The 15,598-nt window shown below is 31.5% G+C and overlaps 1 protein-coding gene across 9 annotated transcripts in view; it reads right to left on the bottom strand.

Annotated features, from left to right (window-relative positions):
• Positions 1–15,598, bottom strand: part of KIF21A (kinesin family member 21A) — a 155,900-nt gene that overhangs the window by 74,518 nt on the left and 65,784 nt on the right. For all 9 annotated transcript variants that reach the window (XM_074269472.1, XM_074269474.1, XM_074269478.1 and 6 more), the window contains exons 6-9: positions 13,782–13,949; positions 11,626–11,741; positions 3,078–3,273; positions 2,030–2,219 (exon numbers count right to left, since the gene is read on the bottom strand). In XM_074269472.1, the coding sequence (XP_074125573.1) occupies positions 2,030–2,219; positions 3,078–3,273; positions 11,626–11,741; positions 13,782–13,949 (670 nt within the window). The remainder of the gene's footprint in view (positions 1–2,029; positions 2,220–3,077; positions 3,274–11,625; positions 11,742–13,781; positions 13,950–15,598) is intronic.

The following is a 15,598-nucleotide window of genomic DNA, read 5'->3' as shown; positions in this document are numbered from 1 at the left end:
ATCAAATAAACCAAGTAAAAGCAAAAGAAGTTTGAATAATTTTCAAAGTGAGATCAATAGTCTTAATTGAATAAGTAGATAATCATATAATTCATTAAAGTGAAATACATGATTTTTTGATAAGGTTTTAATGTAAAAATGATTATGTAGTGAGTTGAAGTCACAACTTGGAAAATGTGTCACTTAATACATGACTCAAATAATAAATTAATGATTTAAATATGGTAGGTACATTGTCTTCTCATGGCAGAAGGGTCTGTGTAGTTCAATGAAACTATGAACTATGCTATGTAAGGTTACCCAAGACAGACAGGTCATAATAGAGAATTCAGACAAAAAGTGATCCACTAGAAGAAAATGACAAACTATATCTTTGCCAAGAAAACCCCATGGACGGAACAAAAATGATCAAAGAGATAAGCCTCTCCAGTCATGTGGTGTCCAGTATGCTACTGCAGGAAAGTAGAGGACAACTACGATTAGCTCCAGTACCAAAGAAATGGCTGGACCAGAGCCAAAAGGAAGCTTGGCTGCAGATGCTAAAGTGTTGTGCTCAATATGTCAGTAAACTTTGAAAACACAACACTGGCCATTGGAAAAGATCAGTTTATATGCAATTCTAAAGAAGGGCAATGTTCAAATTACTAAACAACTGCACTCAAATAACATGGCAGTGAAGTTATGCTTACGATTCTGCAAGCCAAACTTTAACAATATATGAATCAAGAAGTACCAGAAGAGCAAACTGTTTTTCAAAGAGGCAGAAGAACTAAAGATCAAAATGCCAATATTTGCTGGTTATGGAGAAAAGCAGGGACGTTCCAGAAAAACATAAATCTCTGTTTCATTGACTACACTAAAGTCTTTGAAGGTGTGGATCACTACAAAATATTCTCAAAAAGGTGGGAGTAATGGGCCATCTTTCTTGTCTCCCAAGGAAATTGTTCCCAAGCCAAAAAGCAATAGTTAGAAACTGAACATGGAACAACTAATTAGTTTAAGATTGAAAAAGGAGTGTGAGATTATGCACTGTCATCATATCAATTTAATTTATATACAGAGTATGTAATGCAAAATGCCAAGCTGGATGAATCAAAAACCAGAAATTAAGTTTGCTGGGAGAAATATCTATAACCTTAATTAGATATGCAGTTGATACCACTCTGATGGCAGAAAGTGTAGAGGAATTAATAATCCTCTTGATGAGGATGAAAAAAAGAAAATGCAAAAAATGGCTTGAAGCTCAACATCAAAACAAAACAAATAAACCAAAAAAAAAAAACAAAAAAAAACCCCTTGCCAACCATGGTCTTGGCAACCAATCCCATCATTTCCTCACACAGAGAGAAGAAATGGAAGTGACATCAGAATTTATATTCTTCAGCTCAAAGATCATTGTACATAATGGCTGCAATCATGTAATTTAAAAAAATGCTTGCTATGTGAAAGGGAAATATGGCAAATGTAGATAGCATACTAAAAGACAGAGACATCACCTTGCCAACAAAGGTCTGTGTAGTCACAGCTGTGTTTTTCCAATAGTAAAAATGAAAATCAGACTATAAGGAAAGTTGAGCCCCACAGAACCAAGATTTTCAAATTGTGGTGCTAAGAAAAAACTTTTGAGATTCTCTTGGACACAAGAAGATCAAATTAGTTAATACTGAAAGAAATTAATTCAGACTGTTCACTGTAAGGTCAAATATTGAAACTGAAATTTATTTTATTATTTTATTATGAAATTTATTTTATTAAAAAGGTGGGAATCACTGAAAAAGACCCTGATGTTGGGAAAGATTAAAGGTAAAAGGAAAAGCATAAGGTGGTATATGAGATAGACAGAAAATATGGAAACAAACATGAACTTGGACAGACTGTGAGAGATAGTGGAAGACAGAAGAGCCTGAGGTGCTGTGGTCCATACAGTCATAGAGTCAGACATATCTTATTAATTATACAATAATTACAGTATGAAGAATTATTCTTGTCTTTTTATTTTCAATAGTTACTTTTAAAAAATTAAGAATACCTGCTCTGGCAAGAATCTGGTTGGCTTGATCACTAACAAGCTGTGTTATTCTGGTTCTTAATGCATCAACAGTTTCTTGCATTGCTTTAATTCTCACACGCAAGTTATTATTTTCAGTTTGTAGCATGGCATTCTCATGAAACATGTCATTGATGCTTTCAACACCTTCCTCATCTATAATTCTTTTACCCTGAAAAATAAATTTTCTGGTTGGTTGATATATTTCAAAATAAAGAATTTCTAAATAAGGACAGAATTATTATTATTATTTAATTATTTATACCTGACCTGAACCAATCACAACCACAGTAAAAGTAACACCCTTCTCTCTTTGAAGATCTTCTATAGTGAAAGCATTGTTATTAGTAATAATTAGTATTCAATTAGTTTTACATTATTATCAATTAGGGCTAAGACCTATGATTTAATTGGCATAAGGATTTCCAGAGTGAGTAAATCCTTTCCATCAATGCAAATATGCAACTTCTCTGCAACTTAGCCAGTCTTAGGGTTACTTAATACAGTGAGAAGTTGAATGAATTGCTTAAAATCAAAATATGATGTCTCAGAGAAAGGATTTGACCATAAATCTTTCTGCCCAAGAACAATTCTTTATTAACTATGGCAGGATGCTTCTCATTATTGATAAAAATTCATAATAATATAATAACTCCTCTACATAATACTTATGTGTTTACAAAGCACTTCATGGCTTTTCTAAAAAATGGAAAATAACTGATATTTATGAAGTGCTTCAAAGATTACAATGCACTTCCATATATATTTCCTCATTCTAATTCCAATAAGGTATTTTATTAAGGTAGGCATTATTATTCTCCCTATTTTAAAAAATAAGTAAATTAAAGATAAAAGAAAACAAGTAACTTCAGCTTTAGCTAAATAACTTTAACTGACTACACATATTCATACACACACATACATTCCCATCCATTTAAGTTTATTGCACCCAACATACCTCAATGGCATTTATTACATTCTGCTTTGACTTAAAAATACAAAGTTAAAACACTCAAAATCATTGACTTACAGTTTTGTACTCCATGAGTTCCATCTGAAGTCGTGTGATTTCACTACGAAGTGCATTAATTTGCTGACTGGCTCTGTCCTGATTGACCATAACTTTATTCTTGATATTTCGAGCACGATTGGCATATTTTAGCGTATTCAAAGTTTCCATGAAATCTCTGTCTGAAGGGCTGACACATGCTATCATGACTGTTTGGCTGTAAGTTACAAATATTAATTATGTTCATTGACAGATAAAAATGAAATCCAACAAAGAAAATAATCATTTTATGCTTCTGATTTTTTTATCAAGCAAGCAAGCAGCATTTTGGCTACTATGTGTTAGATAATAATACTAAGATATTAAAGATACAAATATAAAGAAACAACTTCTACTCTCAAGGTTACATTTCAACCGTATTTTCTTCCAACAGTGTAAATTAATTGTATGCCATTAGCTCAGAAATATAAGGAGTTTTTTTTAAAGCTTCCGAAAAGAATAAAAGTTTCATGGTATTATTCACTGTTTGGAATTCTCCCCCATCTTCATCTGTATTTTTATAAAACCCCAGTCTGTCTTTCAAGAACCAAGTAATGTTCCCTCCAAGTATTCCCTCATTATCACCCTTATCTTGAACCTATAATGTTTTTGTACTACCTCCAACTTATCGTTGTACTTTAGCTGAATGTGCATGTCATCATTTCTATTAGATTAATATTGTCATTTCCATCTCCTCTAATACCCATTACCTCCCAGTACACAGTGTTATAAATGAACTCATGAGTAAGTGAAAAATGCAGCTCTTCCAATGAAAGCAAAAATACTGACTTAATGTTATCATCAAATAGTTAAAATGACAGCATAACAATAGGTAAATTAATTTGTCTGGTATCCAAATTATATGTAACACGGAAATTTTAGAATTACAAGATAACACAGCACGATTTACCTTGTTTATAGGTCCCCTTAGAATTATATAAAAAAAATTAATGTTGTCCAATTCAATTCAACAAATATTTATTATGCATTTACTAAATATTAAGGATTAATTAGTCACTGGGGTTATAAAAAAGATAAGTGAGACTTATACATAAATATCTACAATAATGTAATAATGTAATGACAATGGTAAGGGCACAGAAACAATGACATTGAATACCAGAAAAATACCAAAAGTGAGGCTCAGCGGTATAGGAGGGGTTACCAGAGTCAGATCTTAAAGGATAAGGATTTCCACAGGCTAAGATTTGGTTGATAGGGGAAGGGAAGGTTCTAGGCCTGGAAGATGGTAGGCTTAAAAGCACAAAGAAGGCACAGGAAGTCATGGAATAATGGTTTGGTTGAAATATAAAATATTCAAAAAAAGTTAAAATAAGGCTATAAAAGTGAATAGATTGTAAATGGTCTTGAATATCTAGAGTTTCTATTTCAATCAGCAAGTAATGAGGAACCATTAAAGGCTTTTGGCCATGGAAAGTGACAAATTCAGATATATATCTGAATTTAAAAGGAATAAATGCCTTTCAATCAAAAAATCAGAACTTCATATACACACATACATATGTGGTGTATATGTATTATATACGTGTATATACATATATATATTTGGATTTAACAAAGACATATTTTATACTGAGTTTATACAAAATCCTACCAAGCAGGACATTAAGAGAATGCACATAGTCTTTCAATTAATATAGCACATGAACTTTAGAGTTGTGGAATTTTTAAGATTCTGATCAAATCACAGATGAAAAAAAAGGAATACATTATTTTATTCACTTTGTCCTAATCTCCCTTTACAAAATAATGTAATTGAAAAGAAAGGCTTATGTTAATCATACTCCAATAGTTATCCTTATGAAAGGATGTCTATGAAAGACAGTCATATGTGGACATTCTCATATACTTTTACATTTAAAAAACTGTTATTTAGCAGACACTTCATTCACATGATCAGATATATTTGAAGCCTTTAAGAACTGTCAACCAGGGGCAGCTAGGTGGCGCAGCCCTGAATTCAGGAGGACCCAAGTTCAAATCTGGTCTCAGACACTTAACACTTCCTAGCTGTGTGACCCTGGGCAAGTCACTTAACCCCAGCCTCAAAAAATAATTTATTTATTTATTTATTTATTTAAAAAAAAAAAAAAAAAAAAAAAAAAAAAGAACTGTCAACCTGCTCTGTGTATCACAAGTATCTTGCACACAATAGACATTGTCATATTTGGTACACTAACGCTTTATGAGAAGCAATACATTAAAATGTAATATAAGAAGTCAAACTCAATATTCACGTAATATTGAGTTTAAATAAAATGTAAAATATTTACTTTTAAAAAGTAGTTCTATCAAAAGTATCATGGAAGATGTACTATATAAAGTCATAAGAGGAAATATTCCTTAAATATAATATAATGAAGATCTCTAAATGCTTTTGTGATGTTGATTGGAGTAAACCATAGAACATCTCTTCAATAATATATGTGGCTATTCAAAAGAAATTGATTTAGACATAGTGAAAATAAAGTTAATGAATAAAAAATATTGCTCTGATGAGTTGTAGTATAATCTTGAGAAGAATAAGGCGAAAGACATGTGTAGAAGGAAATCTAATTAGGAGGCATTTTAATGGTACAAAAGAGGAAGAAATAAATGTAGCAATATAAGTAAAGAGAAGAAAATAAAATGTGAGCTATTATAAGTTATGGAGGAAGAACTGAGGAACTAACATCTTATTGAATGTGGAGTATGGGATAAAAGGAAGACTCCCTTTCCCTCATTGATTCACTATTAATAGAGTAAAATTGGCCCTTAATTGTTAGTACTCGTTCCTTTTTTCTTTTTATCTTTGGTACATAGCACCATGCCTTACATGCAATAGGTGCTTAATAAATGTATGCTGAATATAAATCAAAGGAATTAAAATTTAATATTACAATGAAGGGATAAGGCATTAATGCATTTATATGAAGGGAAAAGAAAAGAACAGAGATAAAAACAAAATAGTACCCTTAAGTTTCAAACCACGATGAGTAGCTGGAAAGGGATTCCACAAACTGAAATGGGGGCAAAAAACAGGAAAAAAGCAGTTTCTTATGGAAAGTTCCAGTTTGAGAACTAATGATAATGAGTTCAAGATGCTGATCGGGCACATAGATAGGAATGGCCAACAGACAACTGAAGATGAAGAATTAAAGTCCAGGATCTGTAACATATAAAGGATCATTAAATCATGGAACTATATGATTTCATTATAAAAGAAAGGGTAGAAAGAAAGAATTGGAACTGTAGAGGATACCCACCCAAAGTAAGAACAATGAAAACAGATTGAGAAAGAAGAGTCATACAAGTAGATGAAAAACCTGCTGAAAATCTTATCACAAACCAAAGAAAAATAAAATGTACAAGAGAGAGATTCCAATGTTGAGAGAGAGAAAAAAAAAAAAAAAAAAAAAAAGAAATTTGTCAAAATCAAAGAAGCTGAGGAGTGAGAAAACAGCATTGGATATAAAAAATTAGGGGCTGCTGGTGACTTCTGAAAAAGCAGTTTCCAAAGACTGATGAGACAGTCTGTAAGATGTTGAGGAGTAAATGGGTTGATGAGAATACAGAAAGCAAACATCAACTATTATTTCCAATTTAGCCCTGAAAGGGAAGAGAAATAAGAAGTCCAAAGTTTGTGGGATTGTGTCAAAATAATTATTTAAATAATAAGAGGACCTGAACATTTTCATTGGCATCAGGGAGAAAATCAGTAAAAAGAGACTGAAGATAAGAGGGAATAATTAACTTATCAAGCTTCCTAAAGAGACAGACTTTGATAAGATCAAGAGTAGAAGTAAAATCACCTTTGGCAAGAATAAGAGCCACCTCATTTAAGACTGAAATAGAGAAGGGAAGAATAAATGAAGTCATAAGAGATTCTGAGATAAGGAAAAGGGTAAATGAGGAAGTACAGGATCAATAACCTCAATAAAACAGACTAGGTTGCTTGTTTGATAGATTGAGGAGGGAGAGTTAGATGAGAAACATTAGCTTAATAAAACTGTGGAGTGAAACAGTGAGAGATGAATAAAAAGGATAGACATTCAAGAGTGAGGACTAAGTTAAATAAGTATGAACCTGCAGTATACTCAAACCAGCACTGAAGTAGAAGAAAGAAGTCAACCTTATTTAATTATAGCCTGCCTTAAATTGTGAATGGAATATAAATTTCCACCTAGCTGCCCCTAATTATGATTTTTTTTGACAGTACATATGCATGGGTAATTTTTTTACAACATTATCCCTTGCACTCACTTCTGTTCTGAATTTTCCCCTCCTTCCCTCTACCCCCTCCCCTAGATGACAGGCAATCCCATACATGTTTAATGTGTTATAGTATATTCTAGATACAATATATGTGTGCAAAACCGAATTTCTTGTTGCATAGTAAGAATTAGATTCAGAAAGTAAAAGTAACCTGGGAAGAAAGACAATAGTTATTGTCTTATTTCTAACAGCACAATGGTAATCCATCACATTTCTATATGATAATTTATTTAACCATTACCCAATTAATGGGCATCTGCTCACTCTCTGGTATTTGTCACTCCTTCTCCCCCTCCCCCACACACATACATATATCTGCTATAAATGTTTGCACATGTAGGACATTTTCCTTTTAATTCATTTAATAAATATAGATTAGTAGAAGGGTATGAATTGTTAAGCAATTTTTTATATAAAATTCCAAATTACTTTATGGAATGGTTAGAGCTATTCACAACTCCACTAATAGTGGATCAATATGTCTATTTCCACACATTTTAAAATTTTACCAATCTGATCAGTATTAGGTGAAACCTCCGGATGACTTTAATTTGCATTTCTCTAATTACTGACAATGCATTTTTTTCACCTCTGATTTTATTGGAAAGGATTCTAGTTTATATTGCTTTAAGAAATATACTATTAACCATTTTAAGAAAAGCTATATTGATTTCTGTTTTCTAGTGTTTTTTTCCAACAGAAAGATTTTTCTTTGTTAAAAATTTTTCTGTAACTAATGATGTAATTACATTATTTTTTGCTGATTTTATTAATAAAGTTAATTAAGTTTATAGATTTCCTAATATTAAACTAACTCTGCTTTCCCAATGTAATCCAATCTGGTTATAATAAATAATCTTTGTGATGTTTTAGCTCCTTATTAATTTTTTCAAATTGCATCTATATTCTTTCGAGATAATTTTCTATTTAAAATAGATAATTTTCTATTTAAACTCTCTCTGGTTTATATGTCAAGACCATATTTGTGTTTCAGAAAGACATTGGGTAGTAACAGATTAGTATCTTTTGCTATTTCTGCAATATATGCAGCATTGGAATTGCCCTTTACTTAATTTACTTTTTACTACATTTTGTGGTCAGTAAATGATGTACATAATAATTTTGATTTTCTGAATTTATTTATAAAGTTTTTATGTTCTAAGATATTTTAAATTTTTTGTAAAGATATCATACACAGTTGGGAAAATACGCATGTTCTTTTTTATTTCCAATCAATAATCATTTTTTCTAAAGTTTGATTCATGCCTTTAACTTCTTTCTCATTTATTTTTTGATCTGTACTGAAGTACAAGGGTATGCACTGTTTAGTAACTTTTTATATAAAATTCCTTTTTATGGAATATAAACTGAGATGTCCCACTATTATAATTTTATTATATAATTCTCCTTTAGATGCCATACAATTGGGTACAGATATGTTAAACACTGAAAAAAATTCAGGATCTGTTATTTTTCAGCAAAATGTAATTTCTCTGTTTATCTAGTTTAATCATTTATTTTGGCTGTTTCTTTGTCTAAAATCGTATTTGTTATGCCAGTGTTTTTTGAGTTCAGCTAAGGCATAATAATACATTTTGCTCCAATATCTTATTTTAATTCTTTGTGAGTTTTTTTGTTTCAAAATTGTATTGAATTTAACTTTCTAATACTTTGTTAATCTTTTCTATGTTATGGATGAGTTCATCTTATTGAAACTCACAGTTCGGATAGTTAATTGCATACTTCTCTTTATCTTATATTTTACATTTTCTTCTTTATGCTCCTGAATATTTTGCTTTATAACAGGTTTTCTTTTTAGTTTCTCCAAAGTTAGGGTTTATTTTCTTTATGAGGAATTCCTTCATGAATCTGCCCTCCCTTTTTCTTCCCTTTCCCCTCTTCCTGTTTATATCAGTATTCCTGTTGCATTAAATGTAATCCTCTTTCTATGTGTTCTAATCAGTTTAGATGCAAAGAAGCTCACTTCTCCAATTTCTTTTTCTTTCTTCTCATAGCATCACCAAAAACATGACAAAACTATTTATAAAGCTTTGTCTCATCTGTCTTTCTCTATGACTGCTTATGACATTAAGAGTCTGAAAGAACCCTCTTACATTCTACCCATAATTTGGAACATAAAACAGTTCATCTTTCTTATTTACTTGTATTTTATACTTGTGCCTTTTTAATTTTTTCTTGACTGTGTATCTCAAAGTCCATTTTCAGATCTACTTTTTTCATCGGGAGTGTTTCAAAGTCCTCTATTTCACTGAAAATTCACTTTTTTCCTTGTGAGATTAATATTTAGTTTAGCTTATTTCTTTACAATGAGAGCTGTTATATAATCCTGACCATGGATCCTCAATATCTGATTTTTTTTTCTTTTTGGTTATTTACAATATGTTTTTTCTTTTACTTAGAAGTTCTAGATTTTAACAATTATATTTCTTTTGGGGGGTTCAGGAGGTAATCAGTGGATAATTTGTATTTTCACATTATCTTATTGCTCTAATATGTCTGGGCAATTTTTCTTTGTTGTTTGTTTGAGACAATTGGGGTTAAGTGACTTGCCCAGGGTCACAAAGCTAGTGTTAAGTGGCTGAGGTCATATTTAAACTCAGGTTCACCTGATTTTAAAGCTGGTACTTTATCTACTATATCATCTAGCTGCCTCTAGGAAGTTTTTCCTGAAATATTATATCCAAGATTTTGTTTTTGTTTTATTTTGCTTTTATTATAGATTTTAGATAATCTAATGATCTAATGATAGTTATCACTAATTAATCAATTGTTTTTGATATGAGCTATTTTATTAACCTTTTGATTTTCTTTTAATAATTCTCTTAGAAATGACCAACAGGATGAATACAGAGAAGCTTGGAGAGACTTACATCAACTGATGCTGAGTGAAATGAGCAAAACTAGAAGATCATTATACACTTCAGCAATGATACTGTATGAGGATGTATTCTGATGGAAGTGGATATCTTCAATCATAAAGAAGAGCTAATCCAATTCCAATTGATCAATCATGGATAGAATCAGCTACACCCAGAAAAGGGACACTGGGAAATGAGTATAAACTATGAGCATTTTTTTTGTTTTTCTTCCCAGATTATTTTTACCTTCTGAATACAATCCTTCCTTTGCAACAACAACAACAACAACAAAATTCGGTTCTGCACATACATATTGTACCTAGGATATACTATAAGATATTTAATATGTATGGGAATGCCTGCCATCTAGGGGAGGGGGTGGAGGGAAGGAGGGGAAAAATTCAGAACAGAAGGGAGTACAAGGGATAATGTTGTAAAAAAAAAAATTACCTATGCATATGTACTGCCAAAAAAAAAAATGTTATAATTATAAAATTAATTAAAAAAAAAAAAAAAGAGTAGAGAAAAAAAATAATTCTCTTAGAGTCATTAACTTCTATTTGGTCCTTTCAGATTTTTAGGAATGTTTTTACTTGGACATGGCTTTGGACCTCTCGTGTTAGGCACTTGATTCTTTTTTCTGTCTCTCCTTCAGAGCTCTCACACTTCAAGAATTTCTAATTGTTTTTTGTGGGTAAACTACTTTTTTCTTTAAGGTTTTGATTGAGGTGTTTTTTAATTATCCTCTTTTGGATTTGTGTCAGTCATAATTGATATAAACAAATCCTTTTGTTTGTTAGTTTGTTGTTTATGACAAGTCACTCAGAGAAACATATCAAGTTGAAGCTCTTTCCTCTAACTCAGGACTCTTTCTTAAGGATAAATTCCCTCTTTGTTCAGATAATAGAATAAATCAGGGGACCTTCTTTTGATCTGTGCCTCTTTCTTCACTAAATTCTGTGGCCAGCCTAAATAGATCCTTGGAAACATGAAAGATTTAAAGCCAAATAAGTTCATGTTTAATGTTGGAGTAAAAACGAGTTTGAAACTTAAAATAAGAATGAAAAAACAGAACAGCAACTTAAAAAAAAAAAAAAAAGATACAGTGAAGAGTAAATTATAAGAGAGAAATAAAAAATATGATCTATAGTCAAGGAAGATATGAAAAAGGGTAGGAGAGAAAAAGAATTATACTCAGGGGTTTTTCACACATTCTGTCAGAAAAGTAGCAAAAAAAAATTCAAATACTTATGAATATGCTTTACATAATCACTTTGCAAACTTGCTTTTAAAATAATCTCACAGCTCATTTAATGAATAATTGAACCAAACATTTATTGTCAGAAATAGGTGGGGAAAGTGTTTAATTTCCATACCTGTTACCCCCAAGGGAATCTTGCAGTAGTCTTGTTAGTTTTGAGTCCCTATAAGGTACATGAGTGGCTCTCTTACTTTTATCTCCCAATGCACTTATTACATTTCCAAGTGCCAACTGAAAAAAAAAAAAAAAAAAAAAAAAAAAAAGACAAAAGCATATAATTACAATTAACTTCCAAGAAACTATGAGTTTGTAGAAAATAAGATTAAAAACTGGTTTCAATAATATGTAAAGCTGTAAAAAAAAATTATTCAATAGAATTCATTTAGCTTATAGCACACTACACGACATATATAAAAGTTTCTTTCTTAAAATAAGAAATATATAAAACATATATAAAAGTTTCATTTCTTAAAATAATGTCTCTAAAAAACAGAATTATTTCCCTGCAGGTGATGTCAAAAAATTAATAAAATGAATGATCATTTAGTGCTTTTGAAAAAATCATTAACTCCCACTGGTAAGCTGGAAGGGATCTCAAAGACTGTAAAGTTCAACTTCCTTACTTCTCTTATCCTGGTGACTCTCCTTCCATGAATACAATTATTAGAATGTAGCAAAGTGAGCTTTATTATATTCACTGAAAGTCTGAATACATCAGTGATTAATCCTCCTGAATTTATGATCTTTTGTATTGTTACATATAGAGCAAATTCATAAGATGAGAGCATCTTTCTTCCTTTTTTTATCTGTTCCCCCCTTTCAAATTGCCATAGCTCCAGAACTGTCTATTCTTTAGTGACCATGTCTGCTTAATGAAGGAAATAACTCATGTACATTCCTGAGACAGAATAAAAAAGGTTATATATGCATCAGTGACTGTTGTCATTGTTCCTAACAATAGTGGAATTCTTTAACTTATACCTCATTTCAAAAGAGTCTCTGGAATGTTCAGGATCCTGCCAGAAGTGTTATAAATCCTTACACTTCTTCTTATCATAAAAAACGAAATCATCCCCATGATACCAGCAGTTTCTATAGTGGCTATTTTCTTGCTATACAGGGACAGACCACCAATTTTGTACTGCTTGGGAAATGCACAGCATTTATCAAAACCCAAAATCATAATCTTCCTTCTCAGTTAAGTAGTTTGATGGTAAGATCATTAAAGTGGGTACCAAGATATAAAAGATTGTCCTTGTTCTGTACTTTGTTATTCAAAGGATCAGAAAGTAGCTCAGTCAACTGCTTCCTCTATATCTTATCAAGGACAAAAAGGAATCATACTCAAAGGTCTGAACCACAGACTTCCAGTAGGAATAGAATGATGAAGAAATGAAGGAAGCAAACAGTATCTCAAACTGCCAAGTGTGTTGTGCCAAAAAAGGCACAACACTGAGATGGAATATCTTGGCTTAGGAAGAAATCATGTTCAATCTTGTAACCAAGTCAACAGGAATGAAGCATTCATTACCAAAAAAATGTATTTTATAAGCTATTTTATACAATATTGTTTCTATATGTCCAAAAATGTCTATGCTAAGCTTTCTCTACATAAAACATTTTTCCTAAGCTTTATGGTAACCACAAATCCAAAATTAAATGGTAAAGTAGCATAATATTTTCCAATACAACTTAAAAATAACTTTTGGATAAAATGCTATTTTCAACAATCTTAAATTTTTTAAACTTTCATATATTATTCATATATTTAATAATCTGGATGATAAGGATATTTGAAACAATTATTTCTTGAAAAGTAATCAAAATGTTATACAAATTCAAAGCTTACCTAAAATCTTGTCCCTAGAATGTGTTCAAAGTCATCAATGCATTTTGGTATACATTAAAAGGATTTGTAAATAATTAATGTTTAATTTATTATTACTATCAAGAACACGTTAACTGAATTAGGAACCACCAAGCTTATAATTAAAGAAACACTTATAAAAATACTCTTAATCAAAAGTAATTGTAATTAATGGAAAGAAGAGGATTTCAGCTTTAGTGGATAAATATATTTGTCAATAAATTAAATGATAATTTCATTTGTTAGTTACTACCCAAAATTCCTCAGCAATTTATTTATATAAATGTTTTCATTTAAGATATTATGAAATAAAAATAAATAAATAAATAAAGACTAAAGGAACGGAACACACTGATATATTGACAGCTTAACACTTTTAATCATCTTAACATCTTTAATCTTACTAGACCACAGTTGATGGATATGCCTTCTTTGGCTCTTTCTCCAGTAGCTCCTGTACGTTTTAATCTTTCTGATCCAGCAAGATCAACAAAATGAAATTTTGCAGTAAGAGTTTCAAATTCATTCATTTGGGATGACTCAGATACCATCTTATTATCAATTACATCTTCCTGCAATTGAGGAAATAAAATTCCAAGAAATTTGGTTAGAATAATATTAATATTATTATTAAATCTATTAATAAAAGAACACAAATTCCTTGTCCTACTCTATACGTGCACGAGAGGCAGACTGGTATAAGGGATAGAGCCTTAAGGTTAGGAAGAACTGTATTCTAGTCCTACCTTTGCATCACAATTTCTATGTGACTCTCTGAGAGGTATCTGACCCCTCACTTACCAAGGCAATTCTCTAAGCCTAAGAGAGTCTAAGGCTATAAACTGTAGAGAAAAAAAATCAGCATTAATAGATTTTTCTCATTGGCAGTTATGTTACCAAAGAAATCACAGATCCTGTCTAAAAGCAATGTAGAATACAGCCAAGGAAGCCCGTGAAACAGGAAGTCAAACAAAAAGCTCCACATTAAAAACATCCAAAGCTTGGAGATAGGAACATTCAAAAGGAACCTAAATCTTTTTGCTATGGGTATGTCTTTTTGTAAATTCATTATACAGATTAAATAAAAATAACTCTCCAGTGGTATATGTTAGAAAAGGAATAGTGTGGCATTTTTACTAAGACTATACAAAACAGATATCACAAAAAAGTGGAACAGGAAAGGCAGAAACTATGTTGAGACACAATCATCCAATGTCCAAACTTGTCTCAATCTTACTAGTTTAGTTCCACTTTGTGAAAACATGCCCATTGGGAAGGAAAACAAATCAGAAGATGTGAAAAGGAAAAAGAATGGGAAGATGACACGGCTGAAAAGGTGGGAAGATATTACTCCATTAATAACAAGCACAGGACATGACTGATGACATGTTAATGAAATATGACAAGTGCTAGCCAAAGGCTAAATGGGCCTTCTCTCTGTTTCTCACACAGAGCACTCCACCTCCCAGCCTTTGCACTAGCAGTCCCATCTCCACTTTGTAGAATACTATATTTCCTTCAAAACCAGCTCAAGAATCACTCAAAGCCTTTTCAGATTTCCCCCCAATACTAATGTCTTCTGTCCCTAAATGATCTTGTATTTAACTACTTTATATTTATTTGTATTTATTCTCTGTATGTTTATTCTATGTTCTTGTTGTCTCTCCTATTCTAACAAAAATTCCTTTCAAGCAGGAGTTCTTTCATTAATTGTACTGGTATTCCTAGTACAGTGAAGGCACTTAATTATTTGCTTATTAATTTGCTGATTAAAGTCAGGCTTTCAGCTAGGTCAAGAGTAACCTCTAGGTCAGTGTTCCCTAAAGAAAAAGGTAAGTAATTTACATTATAAGTATATATGGAGTCAGAACAATTATAACTTTTCTCTCTTGGTCACAAAGTAGACAAATCTGAAAGTCCAACAATTATATTCTTCTATGTAATCAAAGAAAAATAGCAGGATGAAAAGAAAGAAATATACGGTAACGGGATTGGAGATCATTGGAGCAGTAGTAATAGCAAGCTGCTGCTGAGGGAACAATTAAATGATTTCCCTAGACTACTTAGACAAAGCTAGAGACTAAACTGGTGCTCTGGCTTGTCCCAAGGATAAGGAGTAGAAGCTGAGTCACTGCCAAAGGGTGAAGGTCTATCTTGATCATCATACCTGACTGTCCTAAAAAAGGGGGAAGCCCAAAAACCAACCATGGGATGAGACTCA

Source organism: Sminthopsis crassicaudata, chromosome 5 (assembly GCF_048593235.1).
Source record: "Sminthopsis crassicaudata isolate SCR6 chromosome 5, ASM4859323v1, whole genome shotgun sequence".
Taxonomy (NCBI): domain Eukaryota; kingdom Metazoa; phylum Chordata; class Mammalia; order Dasyuromorphia; family Dasyuridae; genus Sminthopsis; species Sminthopsis crassicaudata.
The sequence above is the reverse complement of the archived record's forward strand: the minus strand, read 5'-3'. Positions and strand labels throughout refer to the sequence as shown.